Source organism: Solanum verrucosum, unplaced genomic scaffold (genome assembly GCF_900185275.1).
Source record: "Solanum verrucosum unplaced genomic scaffold, falcon-dt-bn FXZP01000161.1, whole genome shotgun sequence".
Taxonomy (NCBI): domain Eukaryota; kingdom Viridiplantae; phylum Streptophyta; class Magnoliopsida; order Solanales; family Solanaceae; genus Solanum; species Solanum verrucosum.
Genome location: NW_026020127.1, coordinates 655,118 through 678,942, shown reverse-complemented (window position 1 = coordinate 678,942; position 23,825 = coordinate 655,118). Strand labels below are relative to the sequence as shown.

At 31.9% G+C, this 23,825-nt stretch overlaps 6 protein-coding genes across 6 annotated transcripts; 3 read left to right on the top strand and 3 right to left on the bottom strand.

The window, feature by feature from the left end:
• The first annotated feature begins 2,299 nt into the window (after nucleotides 1–2,299).
• Nucleotides 2,300–2,903, top strand: LOC125826020 (uncharacterized). The gene has a single exon (XM_049505317.1). It carries the CDS (start codon nucleotides 2,310–2,312, stop codon nucleotides 2,877–2,879), a length of 570 nt encoding a protein of 189 aa, XP_049361274.1. The 5' UTR covers nucleotides 2,300–2,309; the 3' UTR covers nucleotides 2,880–2,903.
• A 7,683-nt stretch (nucleotides 2,904–10,586) lies between these two features.
• Nucleotides 10,587–11,899, bottom strand: LOC125825901 (pollen allergen Che a 1-like). The gene is made up of 2 exons (XM_049505197.1): nucleotides 11,716–11,899; nucleotides 10,587–10,936 (listed from the first exon to the last, which is right to left on the bottom strand). Exons 1-2 carry the CDS (start codon nucleotides 11,897–11,899, stop codon nucleotides 10,587–10,589), a joined length of 534 nt encoding a protein of 177 aa, XP_049361154.1.
• A 1,098-nt stretch (nucleotides 11,900–12,997) lies between these two features.
• Nucleotides 12,998–13,730, top strand: LOC125825979 (uncharacterized). Its single transcript, XM_049505268.1, has one exon. It carries the CDS (start codon nucleotides 13,158–13,160, stop codon nucleotides 13,566–13,568), a length of 411 nt encoding a protein of 136 aa, XP_049361225.1. The 5' UTR covers nucleotides 12,998–13,157; the 3' UTR covers nucleotides 13,569–13,730.
• A 2,496-nt stretch (nucleotides 13,731–16,226) lies between these two features.
• Nucleotides 16,227–18,027, bottom strand: LOC125826053 (plant-specific TFIIB-related protein PTF2). Its single transcript, XM_049505351.1, has one exon. It carries the CDS (start codon nucleotides 17,977–17,979, stop codon nucleotides 16,399–16,401), a length of 1,581 nt encoding a protein of 526 aa, XP_049361308.1. The 5' UTR covers nucleotides 17,980–18,027; the 3' UTR covers nucleotides 16,227–16,398.
• Nucleotides 18,028–19,606: 1,579 nt separating this feature from the next.
• LOC125825969 (senescence-specific cysteine protease SAG39-like) lies at nucleotides 19,607–20,740 on the top strand. Its single transcript, XM_049505257.1, has 2 exons — nucleotides 19,607–20,036; nucleotides 20,151–20,740. Exons 1-2 carry the CDS (start codon nucleotides 19,607–19,609, stop codon nucleotides 20,738–20,740), a joined length of 1,020 nt encoding a protein of 339 aa, XP_049361214.1.
• A 1,016-nt stretch (nucleotides 20,741–21,756) lies between these two features.
• LOC125825968 (zingipain-2-like) lies at nucleotides 21,757–23,461 on the bottom strand. Its single transcript, XM_049505256.1, has 2 exons — nucleotides 22,918–23,461; nucleotides 21,757–22,381 (listed from the first exon to the last, which is right to left on the bottom strand). Exons 1-2 carry the CDS (start codon nucleotides 23,384–23,386, stop codon nucleotides 21,804–21,806), a joined length of 1,047 nt encoding a protein of 348 aa, XP_049361213.1. The 5' UTR covers nucleotides 23,387–23,461; the 3' UTR covers nucleotides 21,757–21,803.
• Nucleotides 23,462–23,825: the final 364 nt, after the last annotated feature.

Here is a 23,825-nt window from a genome sequence, read left to right as displayed (position 1 = left end):
AGATATAAACCACCGAGAAAAAAAATGAAAAACTCTAAAAATTGACTTCTAATAGTATCCTTTTTTTGTCACTTAAATCAACCATAAACCATAAATCTAATTAATCAATCTTGGATTTTATCATATGATGTTTCAATTTCATATATTCACTAGAAAAGGACCCCCACCCCCTACCCCACTAATGCACCCTTCTCTCCATTCTCTAACATGTTACCCACTAACTTGTACAAGTATTAATGCACATTAAATGGATCTTTTTGATTAACTTTTTTTTATTTCATGATATATAATGGCTATATCATTCTGGTTTCTCATTCGATATCCAGAATATATATTAATATCGATTCACATCATATAAAACTTATTTAAGGGTGAAATACTCTATACTAAAAAAAGTTTCATATTCAAGAATTGAACTCAGAATTTTTAAAAGTAAAGAGATTTTGTTTATCGTGCAACAATTCTTGATAGTAAATTTAATGAGTATGCTACTATTGGAAAACTTAGTATTGGATCTGAAAAATCTTGAATTTCAAAAGGAAAATCTTGGTGGAGTATATTTGTTGCTTGAATATTGGAACTTTTTGGTAATGATAGGATAGAAACACATGGTTTTGTTGTTAGACATTTTTTTTTTTAGTTATTATTAATAATATAATATATTTTTTGAAATAGGACAAGCAAATATTTGACATTACTCTAAGCACTATATAATTTAATTATACTTGACTCTTCATATAAGTAAAAGGGTCCATATTTAACACCTCACTTTCCCATGAAAACCACATCCCACCTCACTTTGCTTGGAGATATTGAAAGATTGAAACTAGTCTCAAAAGAAGATAATCCCCAACCCCATAAAAATAAAAAATAATAAAATAAATAAAAATAAGAGAAAAACAAATCAATTTCATAATTTCTTGAAAAAAGATGGTCCAATTCTCTTATTTTTTTATTCTTTCTAATTTTAGTTTTATGAAAAGTCATATTTTTCGATGAAAGTTTCTATCATGGGATGTATGATGGAAAGACTGATAAAAATAGGTGTGACGAATACAATTTCGACAAATTTTTATGAGTAGTCTTCTATCAATATGGACATATATGATTCTTGACGTGAAATGGTATCATAAAAAAAGATTGTTATCTCTTCTATTTTAATTTTTAAGTGGAAGAAAGTGACTTTAATAAAATCTATGTGACTTCGTCTGTTTCAATTTATGTTACGAAGTTTGAATAAATCATAAAGGTTAATACAGAGAATTGAAGTTGTTAAAAGATTGTGCTAACATATATTATGACTATTGAATTATAAAATTTTTGAAACTTGCGATTTTAATAGATTTCATAGCATTTATAGTATTGCCTACAGTGTTGTTAGTCTGTTCAACTACTCCAACTAGGAGAATTCTGCTGACATGTGTCAAAGTGGTAGACACCTGTCATATTATTTAAATTATGGACCCCATTTTAGCTGACTTGGCAAATCCAACCATGGACAAACATGTGTCACTAGTAATTAGGCATATACCCCATAGGTCCCAAATTTTCATATATTTGCAAAATGATCCTGATATTGATGGATTCAAAAGGGAAAATATAGAATGAGGTTTAATTATTCATGACATATTTAAATATTACAGAATCAGATCACTTATAAAATAGTTATACGTAGATTTCTATAATAAGCACATACTTAGTATTTTGTTATATCCTTTCTAGTGTGTATGGCATAGTTTAACTCAACATAATTTTTATTTTTTTAAAAGAAAACTTTTACAATCTGTAATTTTAAACATCTCTTAACATCTGTACGAATTAAGAGTTTCAAAACTAGAGCTGATAATACTTTTGAATATGTCATAACTTTTGCGTTACTATAAAATCTTCTCAATAAGGATAAAACAAAAAAACTTAAATCCAATTATTTTCAAATATATAAATATGTTATTTTTTTTAAAATTAAGCGAATTAATAAGAAAATACTGTACAAATAAATTATAAGAGTACAACTAATATGCTACATAACAAATTAAAGGTACAATTTTTCTTGCATTATCAAATATAAAATACTAACTCAAAAGTCTAAAAGGAATAGAAAAAGTAGAGGCATCTACAAAAAGAAAGCAAAAAAAGGTAAAACCCCCAAAAGCACAAAATAAATCATCATTTTTATCTAAAAAGGTAGAAAAAAATAAAATAAAAACTACACTTACAATTCATTGATAAAGAGACTTCTTTTCCCTTTTTCTATATTCTTTCCCTTCTTTCTCCTCCCAAAAAACCTCAAAAAATCATTTTTATCCATTATGAGAAATGCAATTAGATGTTTCATATCTTGTATTCTCCCATGTGGTGCACTTGATGTTATTAGAATTGTTCATTCTAATGGTAAAGTTGAGGAAATTAGTGATTCTCATATAAAAGCTTCACAAATTATGAAACTTTATCCCAAACACATATTAAAAAAACCAACATCTTCATATTCATCATCAAATGATCATCAACAAAATATTTCTACTACTCCAAAAATTGTTATTGTCCCTCCTGATGCTGAGCTACAACGCGGCAAAATTTACTTCCTTATGCCAATGCCATCATCGTGCTCATCCTCCTCCTCATCTTCTTCTTCTTCTACCCCTCGTGAAAAGTCAAGAACTCGTTCTAGATCATCCATGAGGAATAAGAAGAAGATGAGGCAAGTTACATCGGAGGGACATAAAAATGAGTATAATGCTAACCTATTAATTTCTGATGATGAATATCTAAGTGATATATTATCTGAAAAGGCGTCAACTCAAAGGGATAAAAGAAGAGGAAGAGTTAGAGTATGGAAACCTCATCTAGAAAGCATCTCTGAGATTGTTAGTGAATTATGATAAATTTGCGCACTTTACTTGTTATTTTTTTTTATATTAAAAAAAATGTTCAAATCAAATTTATCTTTATACTTAACAAAATATTTCAATTTTACATTTCGTTATACTTTAGGATCATCCATATTGCTTCGATTATTAGTTTGAGAATTTGTACTTGCTCTTAATTTTAACGAGGCTTAGGGGTATATTTTAGTGTCATGTTCTTTCGAAACAAAAATAATAATTAAATTTACAGTTTCACTTTTGACTATGGTATAAAAAATTACCTTTTTATATACTTTAGGTCGGAGTTCTATTTGGGTCAAGGGCGAATATGAAAATTTGTGCTTAAAACAAGGGTATGAATGCACCAAAAAGTGTAACGGAGAATAAAATTCAAATATTTTGTATAGTTAGAGGGATATTTATTTTTTCAATCTATTTTCTTTTGTCTTATATGTTTTTAAAATTAATTTCAAGAATATTCTTCCTCCATTAAGTAAGGTTCTAAAAAGAAGTTATTAGCTCTATGCCGAACCTTTGCTATTTATATTTCTTTTTTCGATCTTTTAATTTTATTTTATTTTTAATATAGCGTAGAAAGAAAAACAATAATGTGCTAAGAAGTTGTGCAAATAGTTTTGAATTTTGTGCATAATATTATTTTTACTTCTATTGGAAAAAATTATAGTGATCAGAACTATTTCTTCTTTTTAATTTTCATTTGACTTTTCTCATCATTATTTTGTTAAAATACACTCTTTTTATTTCAATTTATGACACTGTATGAATTTTAAGAATGAAACTTGACCGTAAATTTGAACATGTAATTTTCTAAGTTTTTTTAAAAATAAAATTTATATATTTAAAAATTATGCAAAAAGTACAGTAACTTGTAAGTCATAATTATTAACCATTCAAAAGCTTATGAAAAAATCACTATTAAAGAAAAAATTGTTTCTCTTTTAAAATTCGAAAGATATATATCAGATTAATTGAGACAACAATATTTTAGTTGGTGTGAATTGAATGAGATTGAAGTGATGGTCATGTGATCAAAGTACAATAAATTAAATATCAATATCTTAGAAATGATTTTGTTTGGGAAAAATAATAGTAATAATTTTTTTTAACAAAAGTTATCAATTTGCTTATTTCCAGGCTCTAGTTCCCCTCTTCTGTCGGCATGATGTTGAAATCTGATTTTCTTCTAAAATTAAAGTAGTTTTTTTTTCTTCTTTCCAACTTTTATTAATTTTAAATTAATAAAGAATATATCTTTTTTTTTTATTATTTTGAAAAAGAATTATTACATTGGAGAACATGGAAAAAATAATTTACTACAAATAAGAACATGAATTTTCTATAAATCAATCGCTAAAAAGTTCATAGCTGATTGGTTTTTTTTTTTTTTTTTTGAATAATTCACCGTTAAATTAGATTAACGATTTATCATTATTTAGCAACTTTGTCCTTTTTTGTAGTGTATAATTGATCACATATATTATTCATCTCTGAATATAATTATCAATATATATTTGTTATTTAGTAATAAAATTTATTCGTTGCTAATTTTTATTTTTTAAATGGCATTAAAATATTTGTGGCCAAGCTAATGATAGAATATTCACAACTAAAAAGTTAAAAAAGAGAAATAAAAATCATGACCCATGTGGGAATAAATAAATAGACTGGTGAAAATCCATAAGTGATTCTTCCTTGGATTATACTTAGATATTGTTATGATCATATATTAGTAGAAAAACCTATATATATTCACAACTAGATTATAGTTTAGATTATCATGAAAATTTGCATCATATATAAACACACTTTAATTACTGGAAATTTATGGATTTCCTATGGACATTTTCGTTTGAATACTATTGAAAATTAGCGATTTTCTGATATAGTGTTTCAATGAATATATTTTATGTGAATTCTATTGGAGATACTATCAGAAAATCATTAATTTTTGTCGAAAATCTTTTTCTTTTTTTAAATAAATAAATATAGAATCTGTCAAAATTTGCTCATTAGTGTGATCGTACTAACACTAGTACATCCAATTTCATTAGAACTCCAAAATTAAGTATGTTTAGATGAGAATTGTACTAGGATGGGTGATTCGAAGAAAGTTCTTCTTTAAAGGAAAGCGTTGAAGCAACTATAAAGTTATCGCCGTGTGACCTATATCATAGGTTTGAGCCATGAAAATAACCACTAAAAAAATTCAACATCACATCCCTTAGGGTGTTGCAACCCTTCTCCGTAACCTACTAACTCAAAATGCTTTGTAGAGCGGCCCTTAGATTGTCAAACATGATTAATGTTTTTTGATGATTTTTTCATTAGAAATCCCTTACCAACAAGATAAAAGCTCAACAGGATGTTAGCCAGAATTAGTGAGTTTTTGATAGTAAAATTCAATGAGAAAAACAGATGTTTCTAGTAGTGACTCTATTTATTTTGGAGATAAAGACTACAATTTGGGGAATAATTGTCCCCACAAATATGCCTTCCTTTTTTTTTTTTCCAAGCATAGAATATAAAATAATGCATTTTTACTTGCACTAACTAAACAAAGGCATTTCTCCTTTTGTATTATAAAAAATAAATAAATTGATGAGACTATATATAATATAATTTATTTATTTTTCATGCCAAGAGAATCCCAAAAAGTTTCATAAAAAATCACCATTGAGACCTTTCAATTGTCTACAAGGTCAACTATGACTATTTCTTCAAGATATATTATTATTCAATTGCTTAAAAAACCTGTTTATAATATCTCTTCGTGTAAAAAATACGTTATATTTCTAAATTTATAATAGTATATTACTGTCGAAGTGTATATGAAGTAGCAATACAAATCTAATGTAACATGTGAGTAAGTAAATATATGACCGACTTATGAATACAAAGAAATAAAAAAGATTGATTCAATTAATCAAAAGTTAAATATACTTAGTAAGATATCGCATGAAATATAATTAAATTTTATTAATAATAAAGAAATTAAAAAGTTATTAATTTGTTTTTAAGCTATGTTTTTTTAGCATGGTAAGGGGTGGGAGAGATGATTGATGATACCATACATTCTGATTCATTTCAGTTTCTAAAACTTTCTCCACTAAATAGGGGACCAAAAAAGGGATATATAATTATTTGGAATATATAAAATTATTGGATCATTGATATATGGACGTATTATTTAGAGATAGAAAAGAATAATAGTACATAGTTTTCAATTTTTTAATCAAGAATCTTTTACTAATGTTTAAGGAAATAAACATCTCCTATCTTTTGATTTAATCATTTGATATCTGAAATTTATTGATTAAATTAATTAAATCGTACTAAATAGATCCACTAAGGGAAATATTTTTACCAGAAATTTATTCTACACTCGTGACTTGAAACTAAAACGATTCTCTAATTAATGAAAGAGGAATCTCAATTATCTCATCCGAGAATAGCGAAGAACTTTTAATTGAAGAAACAAAAACTAAATAATAGATGTACATATGTTATTGCTCTTAAGTCTTTATCTTTCAATATATTTTTCTCCTTTTCCATATCTTTTCTTTTCCTTTTTTATTTCTTATCTGATTTTTGATATTACATTTTATTGTATGTAATTTTCTTAATAGGCATTCTGTTTGGACGTTGTCATTTAATTTAATTTGTATCCACTTTTCAAAATTTATTTAACTAATATTCACTTTTGGCATGGTTTAGATAAAATTCAGGGACACCTTCGTCCCACCCACCAACACTAGATCGCATCCTTTAAGTGTAATGTAATTTCAACTTGTTAGGTAGAGATTTTAGAAAATACATTTTGTGTTAACATAATTATAAAGGTTTTAGTGACTATTCATATGTGGTTTAATTTCAAAATTGAATTCTCAATTTGTTTACCTACTCCATTATGATCCAATTAACTTTGGAGTAATGGGGAACATAGAACTTGAAATATTCTTTTTGAGAAGACAAATATATTGAGTTAGTTCATGTAGCTCCAACTACAAAGCCAAGAGCAAAGAACTTGGAACAAGAAACAAAAATAATAGTAATAATAATAATTGACTTTTATTAGTGATTGTGATGGAAACGAAATGCATTAGCTACCACTATATATAGAGAGTTATTTTTAATGTTGCTAACAATATATTCAGTATACAAGTAGGGTTTTGATATATTATATGTAAATTTTGTCTTTACTTTTTATAGGGTAAATAAGTTGTGTTTCTGATAGACCGTCCACTCATTTCTACCTTTGTAGGGTAAATAGACTGTTTTCGATAGACCGTCGACTCGAAAAAATATTTTCAAGCAAAAAATTATTTTTAATGTTGACTCTTATACCAAATCCTAACACTCATCTTCTAATCTTTTTCTCTTTGGTTATCCAACTAATTGAAAGAGGAGTTTTTTTTCTATTTTTTTGTAAAAGAAACATTTAAAAGAAGAAAAAAAAGACTACTTTTTCATATATTGTTTTTGTGTATTATGAAGAGGGTGATACATACATATATCAATTTGAAAAAATTATGTCTCATAAGCCTTTCGTATCTACAGATATATAATTAAATGGCGGATTTCACAGGTAGCTAAAAAATGATCAATTAGCTCATAGAGAAATAATAAACATGAAATTGCAAACTAAAATAATAAAAATGAAGTGAATAAAGATGAACAAACAAATATTAATTAACCTTTCACTATTAGTAAGCATTTTCCTAATTTTGATTTAATAGACTTTTTGTGTTGAGTAAATTAATTCGATGTGTTCACCTTAGATACCTAGCAAAGAACGAGCTTGTCACGCCCCAAGCCTACACTCTGGGTGGGACTGGCACTCGAAGACCATTGTTGGCCCCAAGCGAACTATTGGTCTGACTTACTTAACTCAGTGGAAGACTTAAACTCAACAAAGATAAGTTTATATAATAAACTAGAATGTTATAAAGGAACATTCAACTAGCCATTAAGGCAAACTCTAGTCTGAACATGGAATAATGACAATGAAAAGACTAAAGAACTAATATCTGACTGTCTATGAAACCTCTAAAACAACTGAGATGGATGTTGGGACAAACCCCACGACATCCTAATGAACTAACTAGAAAGCAATGAACATAGATCCTCTAGAATGCAAGGAGGCTCACCGACTGACTCTGAACTGCTCACTGGATCAACGATGCGCCGGAATGCCGATCCTAGTTACCTGTGTCTGCATCATAAGACGATGCAGGCCAACTGGCATCAGTACATTGAATGTACGAGTATGCGAGTTGGAAAGCTAAAACAACATAAGCTGGAAAGAGAATCTGAAAGAAACACTTACCTTGGCTTTTCTCAACTCATGAATACTTAACTGAACTCATTTCATTATAAAGCAATTTAAAACAAGTGCAATATAAAGAAAAAGAAAACTGTTTAAAACCTGTTGTCAACTCATAATCATAAAATAAAAATAAAAACATATCATGATCCCTCTCAAAGTCTACTTGTGCAATGCATGAATAAAGTCCCATATCCCCATCCATACTAAGCAGAACCCCTTGAGAAACCAGGCAATTACTGCTGTGGGAGTTTCTCTAACCGACAACCAACACTTAAGAACTATAGTGATGATACAACGTTATTAGCCCCACGCTGCCTGGGCCATCATATGCCTTGCCGTGGTATAGGACCTGAACTACTAAGTGGATCTACTAGTCTATGCGAAAAGGATTCATCTAAAAAGTATGACCCTTTTCTACCCATGATGGCTACATGGTTTATGGAGACTTGAGTTAATGTGAACTCGCATCTCCATATCAGTGCTCAATACTACTCCCAAAAATATAATATTATCTCTTATGTTTAAAAACATACTTATTCTGTGATTTGAGATTATTGCTCAAAAACTTAGCTCAAAGGCTATCTTGGAAATCAAAGTTTCCCCTCTTGCTTAATTATGAAAGCATTTACTCTTTTCTGAAAACTAGCCCGAAGGCTCTTTGGAAATCGAGGTTTTCTTTCTTGTTTAAATGTGAAAACATTTTAAACTCTTTGGGAAGACATAGTCCCCATATACTTTTGAAGAAATGAACTTCAAGCTTTACTCTTTACTGAACTCAAAACTTAAGTCTTAAAACAAAGTTAAAACGCTTGTAAAAGACTTATGAAAGCTTGAAATGAACTTCTCTTACTTGACTCTTGACTTCTCTTGACTTTGATCTTAACTGCTCTTGACTTGACTCTTAACTGATCCTTGAATTGAATTATGGATTCAAGGATTAAGATTTGTGATTGGAAAGATCTCAAGTTGTTTAGGAGTGATTTTAGATAGCTAAACATGAGAAAAGACCGAAAATCAAGATTTAAAGGTAGGTCCGCAACGCGGAGGCATAATTAAATTTTGGTTCCGAAAACGTCTTTTGAGGCAAACACCTCGTGTCAGCTCCACGACTCGAAGTTGAAACTTCAAATCTGGGCACTAGGTGCGCGGCCACCCTCTGATTTCGTCCGACGAAATTTCTTCTTCATTTTCCAAGCCCAATTCACCCAAACTTTTCTCATATTACTTTTAGATACAGATAGATACCCAACAAAAGTACTTAAGAACCTAACTTGAAACGACTCTATAATGCGACGTAACGAACTCAGAAGTTTCTCAATTCATCCCAATTCAAGAACAACCTTCAAATTCAAGAATTCATGCCAAGAACATCAACTTTCAAACTCTTTTAGGATGGATTTCACTGAACTAAACATGTTTGGCGCGTGGGTGAACGAACTCAACGCTATGAGAGACTCACATACCTTGTAGGGATCACCCCCGACGAAATCCACAAGCTAAACTTGACGAACTTGACGATTTCCTCTTCTCTAAAACCCTAACACTTTTCCAAAAGCGTAAAACTGACAAGGTTCAGTTTAGACCCTTAATTAATTCACTAAAACGAATTTAATTAATTGGATAAGGAAAAGACTGAAATACCCTTCAAAATCCGGATTGGACATTTCCTTATTTGAACAGCCCAGCTTCCAATGGGCTTATCTCACTCATACGAACTCGGATTCACGCAATCTTGGCGGCGTTGGAAAGATCGTTCCAAAAGGTTTCCAACCATGTCTGGAAATACATCTAAATCATCCTGAGGTAAGAGTTATGGTCGTTTGAAGTTGACGAAAAACTCACTTTAACTTCCTTAAAATTTTCCAGATTTCCTTATACTTTCCAAAAATAACTTTTTCCAGATTTTAAACTTCCTTCTAGTTCTTTCTAGTTGCGAGATGTTACAGAGCTGGAGAAAAAAAAAAGTCATGAAAAATATTTTCCCCTCTTAAAAAATTGAAGTATCGGAAGACATACAAAACCACCTCATTATTATATATTATAAGCACGAGTTTAAGTTTCTATATATTGACAGTATATTAAAACAAAATACTTAAATAACATAATCAGGTTATTTAAAAAAGTAATTGTAGATAACTTTATTTAATACATATTCATTTTGATAACCTACAACAACTGGTAAGTAACCTGCTATAAGAGGTTAAATTACATTAACATAATATCAAAATTCATTGCACTTTTTGTGCACACAACTTAAATCCTACCTGTCAATATCTTATGGTTCATGACCATTTGATAGTGTAAAAACTTCTTTACACTATCGATATATATAAGCTAAACTCTATTGAGATAGTTTGACTTTAGATTCAATTTTCTTAAGATAAACTAATATCTTCAGGCAATAATTCGAGTTCCTTAAATACTTCATCGCATTCTGATGAAGCTTCTTTCTTCAGGAAGAATAGAGGGTTCGCGTGGCGAGTAGTATCAGCAATACCATTGTTGTTTGTGATGGTGATTCTTGCAGCTTCCTGTGCATTACTTTCATGTGGTATCTCAGTACAATCATCCATGGTGCTCTTCTTGAGCATCATCTCACAGATCTCATCCTCGTGGTCGCGTTCCACGAGGAGTTCATAGAAACCATGCTCATCGGTTTTACCTTCTACTGTCGCGGTGATAGTATCAGTTGTTTGGTTCCTACATTGTAATTGTACCTCGGCACCTGCATGCATGCATGATATTTAAGTAAATTGAACGAATATACTATCTGTTAAAGAATGACAAAAGTCACACATCGGTGGTTAATGAGATGGGTGGACTCCTTATAAAGCTTGGGCAATCCTCCTCCCTTTGAACTAGCTTTTGGGGTGTGAGTTAAGCCTAAGACCTAATTTAACATGGTATCCGAGCAGGGCCCGTCTCACCCGATGTTGGGGCCCCCAAAATCAAAATTGCCCACGCACCAGATGCTAAGCATTGGGCGTGAGGTGGGGTGTTAAAGAATCTCAAAAGTCCCACATCGGTGGTTAATGAGATGGGTGGACTCCTTATAAGGCTTGGGTAATCCTCCTCCCTTTGAGCTAGCTTTTGGGGTGTGAGTTAGGCCTAAGACCTAATTTAATACTATCTCTAATTTTTAAAGCTTTTTAAAAATAAACCGTTAAATAATTTAGATAATATCAGAGCAGGTAATAGTCCTATATCGGATTCTCAAGAAATACATAATATATTTGAAGGATTTGACCTATATATGATGACATATTTTTTAATCTAACAATATAACATAAGGCAAAAGTACATATCAAACTATTTTTGTAAATCTTATAATCCCAAAGCATATAGATCTAATAAATTGGTCAAACACTCAAATCAAAATTGTTACATGTATGCAACCACCAAATAATTACAAATTATGTTGATAATAATGATAAACAAGACATCATCTTTTCATAACTTTGGAAAAATATTTTAATAAAAATTTATTACACTAACGATGTATACCTGACATGGGCTTGCTAAGCCGATTTTCGAATTGAGTGCGACAAACGTCACAATACACTTTTCCATCTACCTTGAAATGAGTTTGACTCTGAGTTGGAGTTTCAGCCTCAGCCTGAATTACCCCAAAGAGGGAAAACAAACAAATTACACTGATAATTAGAATAATTTCACTTGATTTTGTCATATTTTTTTCTTGTTTTATTCTTTCTATGTTTTTGTATGTTGTAATTTTTTTAAAGAGGAAAGTGAGTGGAATGTGTAATTGAGGGGTTGATTTATATTTTGCATTTTCAGTTATTGTTGTGAGGTTATCATGTTCTTTTGGTCTTTATGTGGTTACAAGTAATTTTATTTTACTTATATTGAATAATTTTTGGTAATTGAGAAGTTCCTCCTATTTTCACTCATCTACATGGTTTCTAAGGTTGAATTGTGTGTCAAATGGACGAATTTGTTCTAGATTGAATGGATCAAACTTGACAGGTGGTTTCTTTCGTATCAAGAGTGTGTTGGAGAGGTGAGAAAAGATAGATTGAATAAATGGTCGGATTTGGTCTTTGATTGAATGAATTAACCATGTTAAATGGACCAACGAGTCATAATTATAGTCGTCCATATTTCATATATTCAAGAAAAATGCAATGCATATGGTCAAATATCTTAAATAAAAAATCATAATCTAACATGTTAAATTCAGATAAAACATGATAGCTATATTTTTAACTCATCAAGTCTTACAACTTCTGTCAAGATAGACTATCAATATCACAATCCTTCGGGTCCTTTCCAAGACTCAGCGTAAACGTGTAATGATTCATGCACCGAATTGCCCTTTCACCATCACAAACTTGAATTATATCATATATTTAATTTCACCCTCAAAACTAAACTTTATTAGCTAATATTGCATTAATGTTTAGTTGAGTCTACTTTTTAAATCCAAGGAACCTTGATATTTCATGGTTTAAGTATGTGATAAATCCATGACAAGCCTTTTATCAATTGAAATGGAATTGTCATCTTATTCTTGGGTAATGCATCACGTAAATTAAAAGGCATCGCAATGCACAAAGCATCCCGCACAGGGTCCAAAGAAAGGTGCACTGTGCACTCCAAAAGAGGTGTGATGTAGCAACCTATCCTGATGCAAACTTTGATTCCATGGCTCGAACCCATGACCTGTAGGTTATATAAAAACAACTTTACTATTGCTCCAAAGCTCTCATTCCACGGAACGACAGTGAGGAGACAGTGAGACAGAGACAAAAACTGAAGACTGGTACAAAGTAAAATCAGTAGCTTTGGTGGCTTATACAATGTTGATTTCTTTGTATTCTCCATTAAGTTTTGTCTCTTTACATGCAGATACCATATTATAAATTCAGTTCCCTCAATGAGATAAGCATAACAGCAACAAAAAGTCATTAAAAGAAAAGCAAGTCATGGCAGAAAAGGAAGGAGCAATTGTCAAGAAGGGTCATGAGGAAGGCTTGAAAATGGCCCTTTCCCTTCTTGAAGAATATCAACTCCCAGCAGGGCTTCTCCCTCTGGCTGATGTGATCGAAGTCGGGTTCGTGAAGACCACCGGGTACATGTGGATCCTGCAAACTAAAAAAGTTGAACATAACTTCAAGATGATTAGTAAGCTGGTTAGTTATGGTGCTGAAATAACTGGATACGTCGAGAAGAAGAGGATCAAGAAGCTCAAGGGAGTGAAGGCTAAGGAACTGATGCTATGGCCTCCAGTTGGTGACATCTCAGTCGACGACTCTCCTACTGGCAAGATTCACTTCAAGAGTCTTGCTGGCATTACAAAAACTTTCCCAGTTGAGGCTTTTGCAGCTGGACAGTAACCGGAGAAAGCGTATCTTCAGATTTATATGTTTTTGTCTGCACCTGTTTTGCTTTCTTCTTACACTTGAACCTGTTTGATAGTCAACTCCATGTTGAGCCAAATAAGAAATTGTTGTTAGATGTTTTTTCATGAAAGAAATGATGAAAGATACATTTTGTGTAACTAAGTTTCTTTGTTTACAATCAAAAACAAAACAACAACATATCCAGTGTAATTCCACAAGTGGGGTATGGGGAGGGGTAGAGTGTATGCAGAATTTACCCGAGCTTGGGAGGTTTGTTTACAAACATCAGCAAGTAACATTTGTTTCTGCTCTGAAAGCTGAAATCACACAAAGTTGCACAAAGTGACAGGAATTCTAGATAAAAACAAGCACGATAGAAGGAGGTAGAGGTATTCTTTTCATCCATCCCGTCAATGCATCCTGCAGTTGTCAAATTAAATTAATGCTTACTGAAAAACCAAATTTATTGCAACTTGAATGCGAACCTTACCTCAAATTTGCTGAAACGCCATCATTGTCCACAAAGTTTCTTGATTTTCCTTTTATCAAGTAAACGTATATTCATTCATACACATAGTCAAAGGCCTGGTCGTATACAAAGAATGCACAGAAGGTAAAGAATGTATAACAAAATCTGATTCTCTATAAAATCCACCCAATCTTCTATACAACTTGGAACTCTTAAAAAATAAAGAAGGGGATCAAAGGTTACTTCTCAATTGAGAAAAGCTCGACTCTACCCCTTCAAAAGGTCTCATATTTCTCTCTCTCTCTACACCACCCACATTAATACTGCATCTTCTCCTCCTTAATTCCACTTTTCGAACTGAACATCAATTCATTGCATAGCCCAAGAAGTACCACATCATTCAAACATATCCCACCATAACTGATGGAAAGACCACAATGAAAAAGAACTACATGACTACATCCTCTCCCGACTCCATGCACAAATAACACCAGCTGACGCAGACAACCTTCTGCCTTCTATAATTTTCCGTTGTCAAGATATCATCCCTCTAGTAGCTAGCCAAGTGAAAAACCACACCTTCATCGGCACTTTGGATAGGTAAACTGAGTCAAAACTTCCTCTTCCTAACCAAAAGTTTCTCAAAATAAGACTAAACCAAGAACATACTATTCTTCCCCATCCCCCACCACAAGGTATCGGGAATATCAACTAAAAATGAATTGGTATTGATCACTGCAGATCCTTCTTTTGTCTTTAAGGCAGGAGAATGACTACTACAGACAACTAAATAGACCGAATAATTTTGAGATATGATAAAAGCTAATTATATGTCCTCGTGTACAAAATTGTGGAACAAGCTCAACAGAAAATTGCAAGAGTAAAGATAATATGAAGTCTAATAGCACAACAGCTACAGAGCTTTAATTGTCCGTATCTTGCATAAATTTCTGGAAGGGAAGCCTTGGAGCAATGGTAAAATTGTCTCCATGTGACCTTTAAGTCACGAGTTCGAGATGTGGAAGCAGCTACTAATGTTAGCACTAGAGTAGATTGTCTACATCACAACCCTTAGGGTACGGCCCTTCCCCAGACCCTGCTAACACGGAATGCTTTGTGCACTGAACTGCCCTTTTTTATCTTGAATAACTTTCTTGGATCTCCAGGGGACTCTCCCCTACCCAAAGTGAACAATTCTACAACTATATATACCTCAAGTCACTTTGAAGATATAAAGAACTTCTTTTTCTTTTGAAAATATAAAGAGATTTACTCAATGCTGCAAATGCTGGTAGGAAGTTCTCTGTCTACAAGAACTAGGATTGGATGTATAAACATTCAGCATTTATTAATGAATTGTTCAGCATTTGCTTCATTTTGTTAATCAAACATACACATCTCATCTCTTACTTCTTTAAATAAATGTCCAATAAAGATTGCGACAAATTATCAGAAGAGCTGCTGCCTAAAAAAGTGTTGGATTTCCTGAAATTATAATTCCCTGCAATCTTGACACTCTGAGTTCCCCTTTGGTAGCAGAAAAGCAATGATCCTAATCGGCGGAAGATAGACAAATAATTGTTCTACAAATAAACCCTTTCAACTTGACATAAAAAATGTCATTATTTACTATCTATGGCCCCTCAAATCACCATAGTATTCAGCATGAAAAGGTGTTGCATAGAAACTTAAAAAATGACTACCTATCAAAAAGAAATTAACAGTATAACTAGAAGCCAATAAGGAAACCGTAATGAACTAGATCTAAGACGAGGAACCTTCATGCGTTCCAGGAAAATAATTTCTCTGTTCCACATTTCTGAGTCCTAAGATCAAGATAGTTTTTTTTTTTTTTTCATAACTGAGAAATTCTTCTGTGACCCGCCCTTTGGACCAATCACAACCTTCTAAACTCAGTGGATAATTGGCCCGCCCCTCTACCCTTCTCCACTTAAATATCAGGCTTTGCTTTACATGGTGTGGGGCTTGAACCTGCAACCTAAGCCACAAATCCTCCACCTTTTGCCACTTGAGCTAGGCCTTGGGGTCTAAGATCAAGATAGTTTAAAAGAAAGAACTTTCCACTATGACTGAAAATGAAAATGTGCTCGGAGAAACAAAAATAAAAAGACAGTTGTTAAAGGTTCAAGATAGGACCCAAAGAAACATATGTTTAAATTCCACCAGTATCTCTCTCATTATAGCAAAAGTATGGAACTCAGCAAATCTACAGATTGAAAATATTAACAAAAGTTCCCCTATACTCTAGCAGGATCGGTCAAAGAAACATACATAATTTTTCTCTGCAATAGTTTTACATAAACTGACAATGGTTTGAGCTGACCGGTTAGATCTTCAATAGTTGAAAACATGCAAGTCCATCAGGGTCTTATAATACCCCTTTTCTATCTCCACTTCTTCCACCTGATGAAGCAGAAGGGTTTCAATAATGAAATCCTCCCAATCAACATCAAATTTCATTTTCTTTCTCCTTCTCTTTCCAGCATTTACGTGTTCGAGGGAGCCTACATCAATCGTATCAATTGAACTAGCATCCGAAGGATACATTGTCTTATGGATTCGATACTTTGCAGCCTTTATCTTCTCTTTTCTCCTTTCATATGCCAAGCAACCCCTATCAAAAGAAGGAGGCATAACACTAAAGCCCACATCTTTCTCCACTATTTGCTTCACTAAAAGCTTTTTGCTCATTTCTGATTCACCCTTCCACCAATCTGTGTATGAAAGCATGCCATACCTTCTCTTCCTTTTCCTAATGCTATTATCTCTGCTATTTGTCGACTCCTGTACATACATTTCATTCTTCATCTTCGAATAAATCATTGCCAAACACTCTTGGGAAATTTGGAATCTATTTGGACCTTCAATACTCAACCTTGTAGAGTGATCTATCTGAAAGTACTGCGAGTCATTTACGGTGTCGTCAGCATCTAAAGCATAGTCATTTCCGTTGCTCAAACAATCATCAATCAAATAATCCAGATCAAACCCAACATCCTCAAAATTCTTATTTTTATTTCTATTCTTCGACATTGACTTCAACTCCATGTATTGAATAACAAAAGTCGCATGCTTCATAATATTCTTAACCGTAACATCCTCACCCCAAGGCAAACCTCGAGCAACCTTTACAAGTCTCTCTAAAAGCTCCTTATACCTCAACCTACAAGTAACAACCGCCACTTGCAACTCATTCGCCACATCCTCAATCACCACATCAACTTGATTCAACTGTGCAACAAACACCAAAACTGCTGCCACAACAGGCAACGGTCTCCTCCCTGTTGTCACATACCACTTCACCAAACACTGCACCAAAAAAACACCCTGTTTCAACATCCTCCCAATCAAATCCTCAGAAACCTCACTAAAACTCGGAGCATTCCTAATAGAATGCTCGAACGAATCAACAATATCAAATTCAGGCAACTTCAAATCAAGAAAATCAACAACCCGATAAACCATCCTACCCAATTCATAAATATCACAACACACTATATTTGCTACCGTAACAATAGCCAACGGCTTCCCATCTATCCTCATAACAATACAAGCACAAGCCCCTATTAATACAGTAAACCATCTACCCTGGCCGTATTCGCCGTTAGTAACTTTCACTACCATATCCTTAACTTCACTAGATTTCGAGCTCGAAAATCCTAATTGGTACATTAAATCTTCGATTTCTTTCTGGGCGTTGTAAATTTTTGTTTCGTTGTAGTTATAAACAGTTCCGGTACCGGCGGTGCCGGTGCGGACTTGTGTTCCGGTTGGACCACTGATTCCACCGATTTGGGCATCATAATTATCGTAATCTTGTAAAACTCCACATGATAAACAAACGGCATTACCTGTTGTATCATCTGAACCGATTGTACGCTTTTGACAATTCTTGCAGGAACGAGAATTATCCATGGATGAACCGAGAAGATTCAGCTCAATTTTTTTGAGCTAGGTTTTTTTTTTTTGTTGATGATAAATTAGGAAGGGGGATTAGGGGAAACCCGAATACATTACATGAGGCCCAAATCAATTAACGGCCCATCCGGACAAGGCTCGCGAACAAAAAAAGCATAATACATAAACGTGATGTTTGACATACGCATTCAATATGTTATATTATGCGTCATATGTGATATTATATAAATTTATTTGAGTGTATCTCATGCGAATTGTCATATAAAATGTATATGTCTATTAGTTCAATTTTATACATTTTAAATGTTTGTCTTGTGCACATTCAAAGTTAGAGGATATAGATAGTAATTGAAACTAATTGTGTGTTTACTATTTGCCAAGCAATGGTGAAGAAAGAAAAAACGACTCGGTCTCAACTGATATCAGAATCAAAGTGATGAATTTGATTTTTAAGAGCAACATCCTGCATGAGGATAGGTGTTAGGAGGGGCAGAGTTGCTCGGTAATGTTAATATCTTGTTTATGGCAAAACTCACAAAAGAAGTGGGTGGTCCGGATCGTAGTTATGATTGAACATAATGCTCTTTTGATGAACTTAGATAATAAATAAAGTAACGCTATTGCTATATTAATTGGACCCCCTTCTCTTCTTTTTTTCCAGTTTTGCTTGCATTATTAATTATTGTCTACTCTCTTTGTGTCATATTATTTGTTCACATCACTAAAAATATATTTACCAAATTACTAATCAATTTATAAATTAAGCTAAGATTAATTTAAATTTTTTAGTTTTGTCCTTCAAATTATTATTTTTTAAAGTATAAATATTGTAAGTTTTTTTTAAAAAAAGTTCCTACATTGTTAATTTTGGTATAATGGATAAGATACATAAATAGAGTATATTAAAAAAAGAAATACACGTTTTATTTGTAATTTTTAAAAAGGTGTGTAACGGAGAAAGTGCACAAATCATATAGAAAAGAGAGAGTAACATTGTTTTAATTACTCATGTTAAATACTATATAATTCTATTAGTATATGAAAATTACTATAAGTCGTAATTTGAAACATCGATATGGTAAAAGTATATATATCTTAAGTATAGTTGATAACTTTTTTTTATATAGTTTAACTCTCGAAAAGTGAAACATGACAAGTGTTAGGGGACGGATTGAGTAATTTCACTAGTCTAGGTAATGTAAGTGTCCCTTTGTGCCACTCTTATGCGACATTGTATAGCCTTCTACTTGTAATTAAGATAATATATCATCTACTTTCTACCAAAAAAAAAGAAAAAAGAAAAAAAGAGTGGACATAAAAGATTAAATATATTTAAAAAATTAAATCCAACATATTAATTAAAAAGAAAATAGAAAACAAACTTCCATATATATTGCCTAAAAAAAATTTAATTAAAAAAAGTGTTGCCTCTTTGTTTGCACTTTGTAATGCGTTCTTTTCTGTTTGAAGAAATATTCACATCTATTTTCTTGATTTGTTTTTGTTGTATTGTGTGGATATGCTTTAAAAAATAATAACTCAAAGAACCATAAAAATAGGTCTATAAATACCCAAGAAATATTTATTCATTAAAAAAATATTGGAAAATTTTAAGTGTTAAATTATGGCTTATATGTTTAATTGTAGTTACATTTTTGCTACTTTACTAGTATTGAATTTGTGGATGATTCAAGCTACCTCTCGTACTTTATACGAATCATCAATGGTTGAAAAACATGAAGAATGGATGGCTAAGTATGGACGTGAATACAAAGATGAAATAGAAAAGGCAGAGAGGTTCAAGGTATTCAAACAAAATTTCGAGTATATTGAGTCGATAAATAAAAATGGAACACGATCGTATAAATTAGGCATCAATGAATTTGCTGATCGTAGAAAAGAGGAATTTAAGTCTATTCGTAATGGTTACAAAATATCATCTAAGAAACAAATAAAAACTACGTCTTTTCAATATGAAAATGCCTCATCTCCATTTATGGTAGATTGGAGGAAAAAAGGTGCGGTCACTAGGATTAAAGACCAAGGGCAATGTGGTAAGTTATCAAACAAATCAATTTTCTTAATAATTCGCGATACAAAATTGGACTAAGTTATTTTATAGTAACACCTTTTTCGCGTTTTACACTATTATGTGAATGATTTTACAGGATGTTGTTGGGCATTTTCCGCTGTGGCTGCTATAGAAGGACTTAACAAGATTAAAACGGGTAAAGTGATTTCATTGTCTGAACAAGAGTTGGTTGATTGTGATATAGGTTCAAATGAGGGTTGTGAAGGAGGTCTAATGGATTATGCTTTTAAATTCATTATAAAAAACAATGGAATTACTTCGGAAAATAGTTATCCTTACAAGGGAATCGATAGTACTTGTAACAAGAAAAAAATATTCAACCAAATCGCGAAAATTAATAGATATGAAGATGTTCCAGGTAATAGTGAATCAGCTTTAGTAAAAGCTATTGCAAATCAACCTATTTCTGTTGCAATTGATGCTGGTGGATCAGATTTTCAATTTTATTCTAGTGGTGTATTCACAGGACATTGTGGAAATGAATTAGATCATGGTGTTACTGCAGTTGGTTATGGAGTAACTATAGGTGGTACTAAATATTGGCTCGTTAAGAACTCATGGGGAACTAGTTGGGGCGAAAATGGATACATTAGAATGTTAAGAAATGTTAATGTTAAGGGAGGACTATGTGGGATTGCCATGCAAGCTTCTTACCCAATCGCTTAAATTTTTCACAGATACGATACTTTTATCTTTAATTAATCGAGTAGTCGACCATGTATGTGGTTTAATTCGGAGTATTATATTATTTGTATGCAAATGTAGTGATGGAACTTGTCCAATGTAAAACAAGATTCAATATTGAGAAATGAAAGACATTCTTTTTGACGAAATATATAGATATATAGTTTCTTAAAATTGTAGCAAAGTATTTGTTATAATCAGATATTTCATGTGTATAATCTATCCTCCACGTACGTAGTGTATCTTTATAAGCAATTACACTATAATATGATTGAAAAACCAAAATCAAAGTATGTTTTAATTCAGACATGAAGGAGGGTCAAGCTTTAGAAGACTTGCGTTCATTTTGATTTCAAGAGAAGTTCACATCTATAGTCTACTAGATTTGCTTATTAAGTTTAAGTTTTATATACCGTCGGCGCAAATAACTCTTTTACGTCGACTATCAGGTCATTTAAATGATATTTTTACGTAATTATCCTTAAAATAAGATCTTAAAATTAAATATGTTATTTGCTACAACGGGTAAATATAATTTAATAGTAAAATATGTTATTTTCTACAACGGGTAAAAATAATTTAATAGTGTGTAAAGATTGTTCACACGGACAACACATAATACTTAAACTCTTGTTTATTTTGTAGTGCGTGTAAATATTGTTCACACGGATAGAACAACTTCTTTTCTCATCAAAACAACACACAAGTTCTTTCGCTTGAATTGGTTGAATGACTTTGTAGGTGAAATGACCAGAATTGACTGACTTTAGTGTCACACAATAAAGATGAGTGACTTTGTGAGATAATTATATCATTAATTGTATAACTTTTATGTTACGAAACAAAATCAAATGACTTTTAATTGAACGATCATATGATAAATATGATTAACTCCTCAAATATTCAACTTCTTTTCTCTTCAAAACAACATATATAGTACTACAATTATTATGTATACGTAATACAAGGACTTTTAATTTGACTTAGTACAACATTAACCAAACAAGCACTAAAGATCATGTGCTATTAATTTAAACCAAATTTTCTAAACAATAGGATATGAAGCCATAGTAGCTATCCTACAAAGACCATCATTATTTCCAATATCTCTAGCAATTTTCATATAACCATTTTCACCCCAACTAGACCCCCATGAATTCTTAATTATCCAATACTTTGCACCATTTTCATTATTTGTACCATAACCAATTATTGTAACTGCATGATTAACTTCATCACCACAATTTCCATCATAAACTCCACTTTGGTATGACATAAACTCTTTATTCACCGCGATACCCACCGATACAGGTTGTCGCGCCACCGCGGTAAGTAACGTTGGTTCACTTGATGGAGGTAACATTTCGTAGCTACTCATTTTTACTATCGAGTCTTGTATTTTGCATGAATCTTGATTTTCTTCGTAAGGGTAATCGGATTCTGCTGCGATACCATTATTTTTTACGATGTAATCGTAGGCCATGGTTATTAATCCGCCGTTACAACCGTGGTTTTCGGTTGAACAATCTAGTAATTGTTGCTCGGAGAGTGAAATTAATTTTCCCGTTGAGAGTTTATTTGCTCCTTCTAAGGCCGCGACCGCGGAAAATGCCCAACAACATCCTATATATTGAATGCAATATGTAAATGAGTTTAAATTTTATAGGCTAACGATAACGATAACGATGTAAAATAAATAGTATACATATATAGTGGCAAGAGATTCATGATATAGACTATAGTATAGGATGATGGATTATTGATATATAATATACCCTAGTGAAAATGGTAATTAACCTACTATATATAATAGGTAAATCATTAGTGATATAACTTTCTTAGTCTTAATTTATATGATGTACTTTTACTGAAGATGAAGTTTAACCAAAAAAAAAAAGATTTTTAAAAAAAATTTGTGATCTTAAACATAAAATATAGATATTTCTACGACGATAAACCATTTATTAAGAATAAAATAAGAAGTAAAAGCTAGGTAAATTCAAAATATAGAGACATCATTTTTCTGGAACAGACTAAAAAACGTATCATTTTAATTGAGATAGAATGAGAATTTAACAAGAAGAGAATATGAAATCAAAAAAGTACAGAGTATATAAGTATAGTCAAAAGTTTTCTTGAATAGGGAAATTGTGACTTACCACATCGACCTTGATCTTTGATGCTAGTGACAACACCACTCTTTCTCCAATCCATTTCAGATGGAACATCACTTATATTTTCATACTTGAATGATGAAATTGTTGTTGGAGATAATTTTTGAGATTTTATAGAAGAAAACTTATTATTAAGTCCATGATTAGTAGTATAATACCTCAAGAATTCCTCAGAAGTAAGATCAGAAAATTTATTGATGCCTAATTTATATGACCTACTACCATTATTGTTGAATGACTCAATAAATTTGACGTTCTTCTTGAAAATATTCAATCTTTTCGCCTTTTCTATATCATTTTCGTAAGTTCTTCCATGTCGCGCCATCCACGACTCGTGTTTTTCCAACATGGAGGATGAATCTTGAAGGTTTCTACAAGTGACTTGAGATGCATACATCCCAAAAATCACAAAGAGAAGGGTGAATTGTGTTTTCCATGCAAGAACCAAAGCCATAATTACAAGAAAATACTTAGGTAAAATAATTGTTTTTTTTTTGTTATTGTAATAAGATATATTGATTGAAAGGCTCACAATGATGTCCTTTGGTCTATAGGGGGTTATTTATATGGATGTTAGGATATGGTTTTTTTACGCAAATGTCCTTTTTTAGGTTATTATTTAGATTTTGGTCCCTATTTTGACAAGTCATTGCAAATTTAGCCTTTGAGTCAGGACCGACAAAACATTGACGTGTCGTTTTACGTCTACAAAATTTTAAAATGTAGTATAATATTTTTTTTATAAGACTTTCAGTTTTTGCGAAAGAGATCTTTACATTGTGGTAAAAGGTTTTCTCTAAATATTGAGCTAAAATGATCCAAAAATACTTTTACTATAAGGAGTGATATTGTCTGTTTTAGATCAAGATTGCATTGTTTTCCCTAGAAGGCCG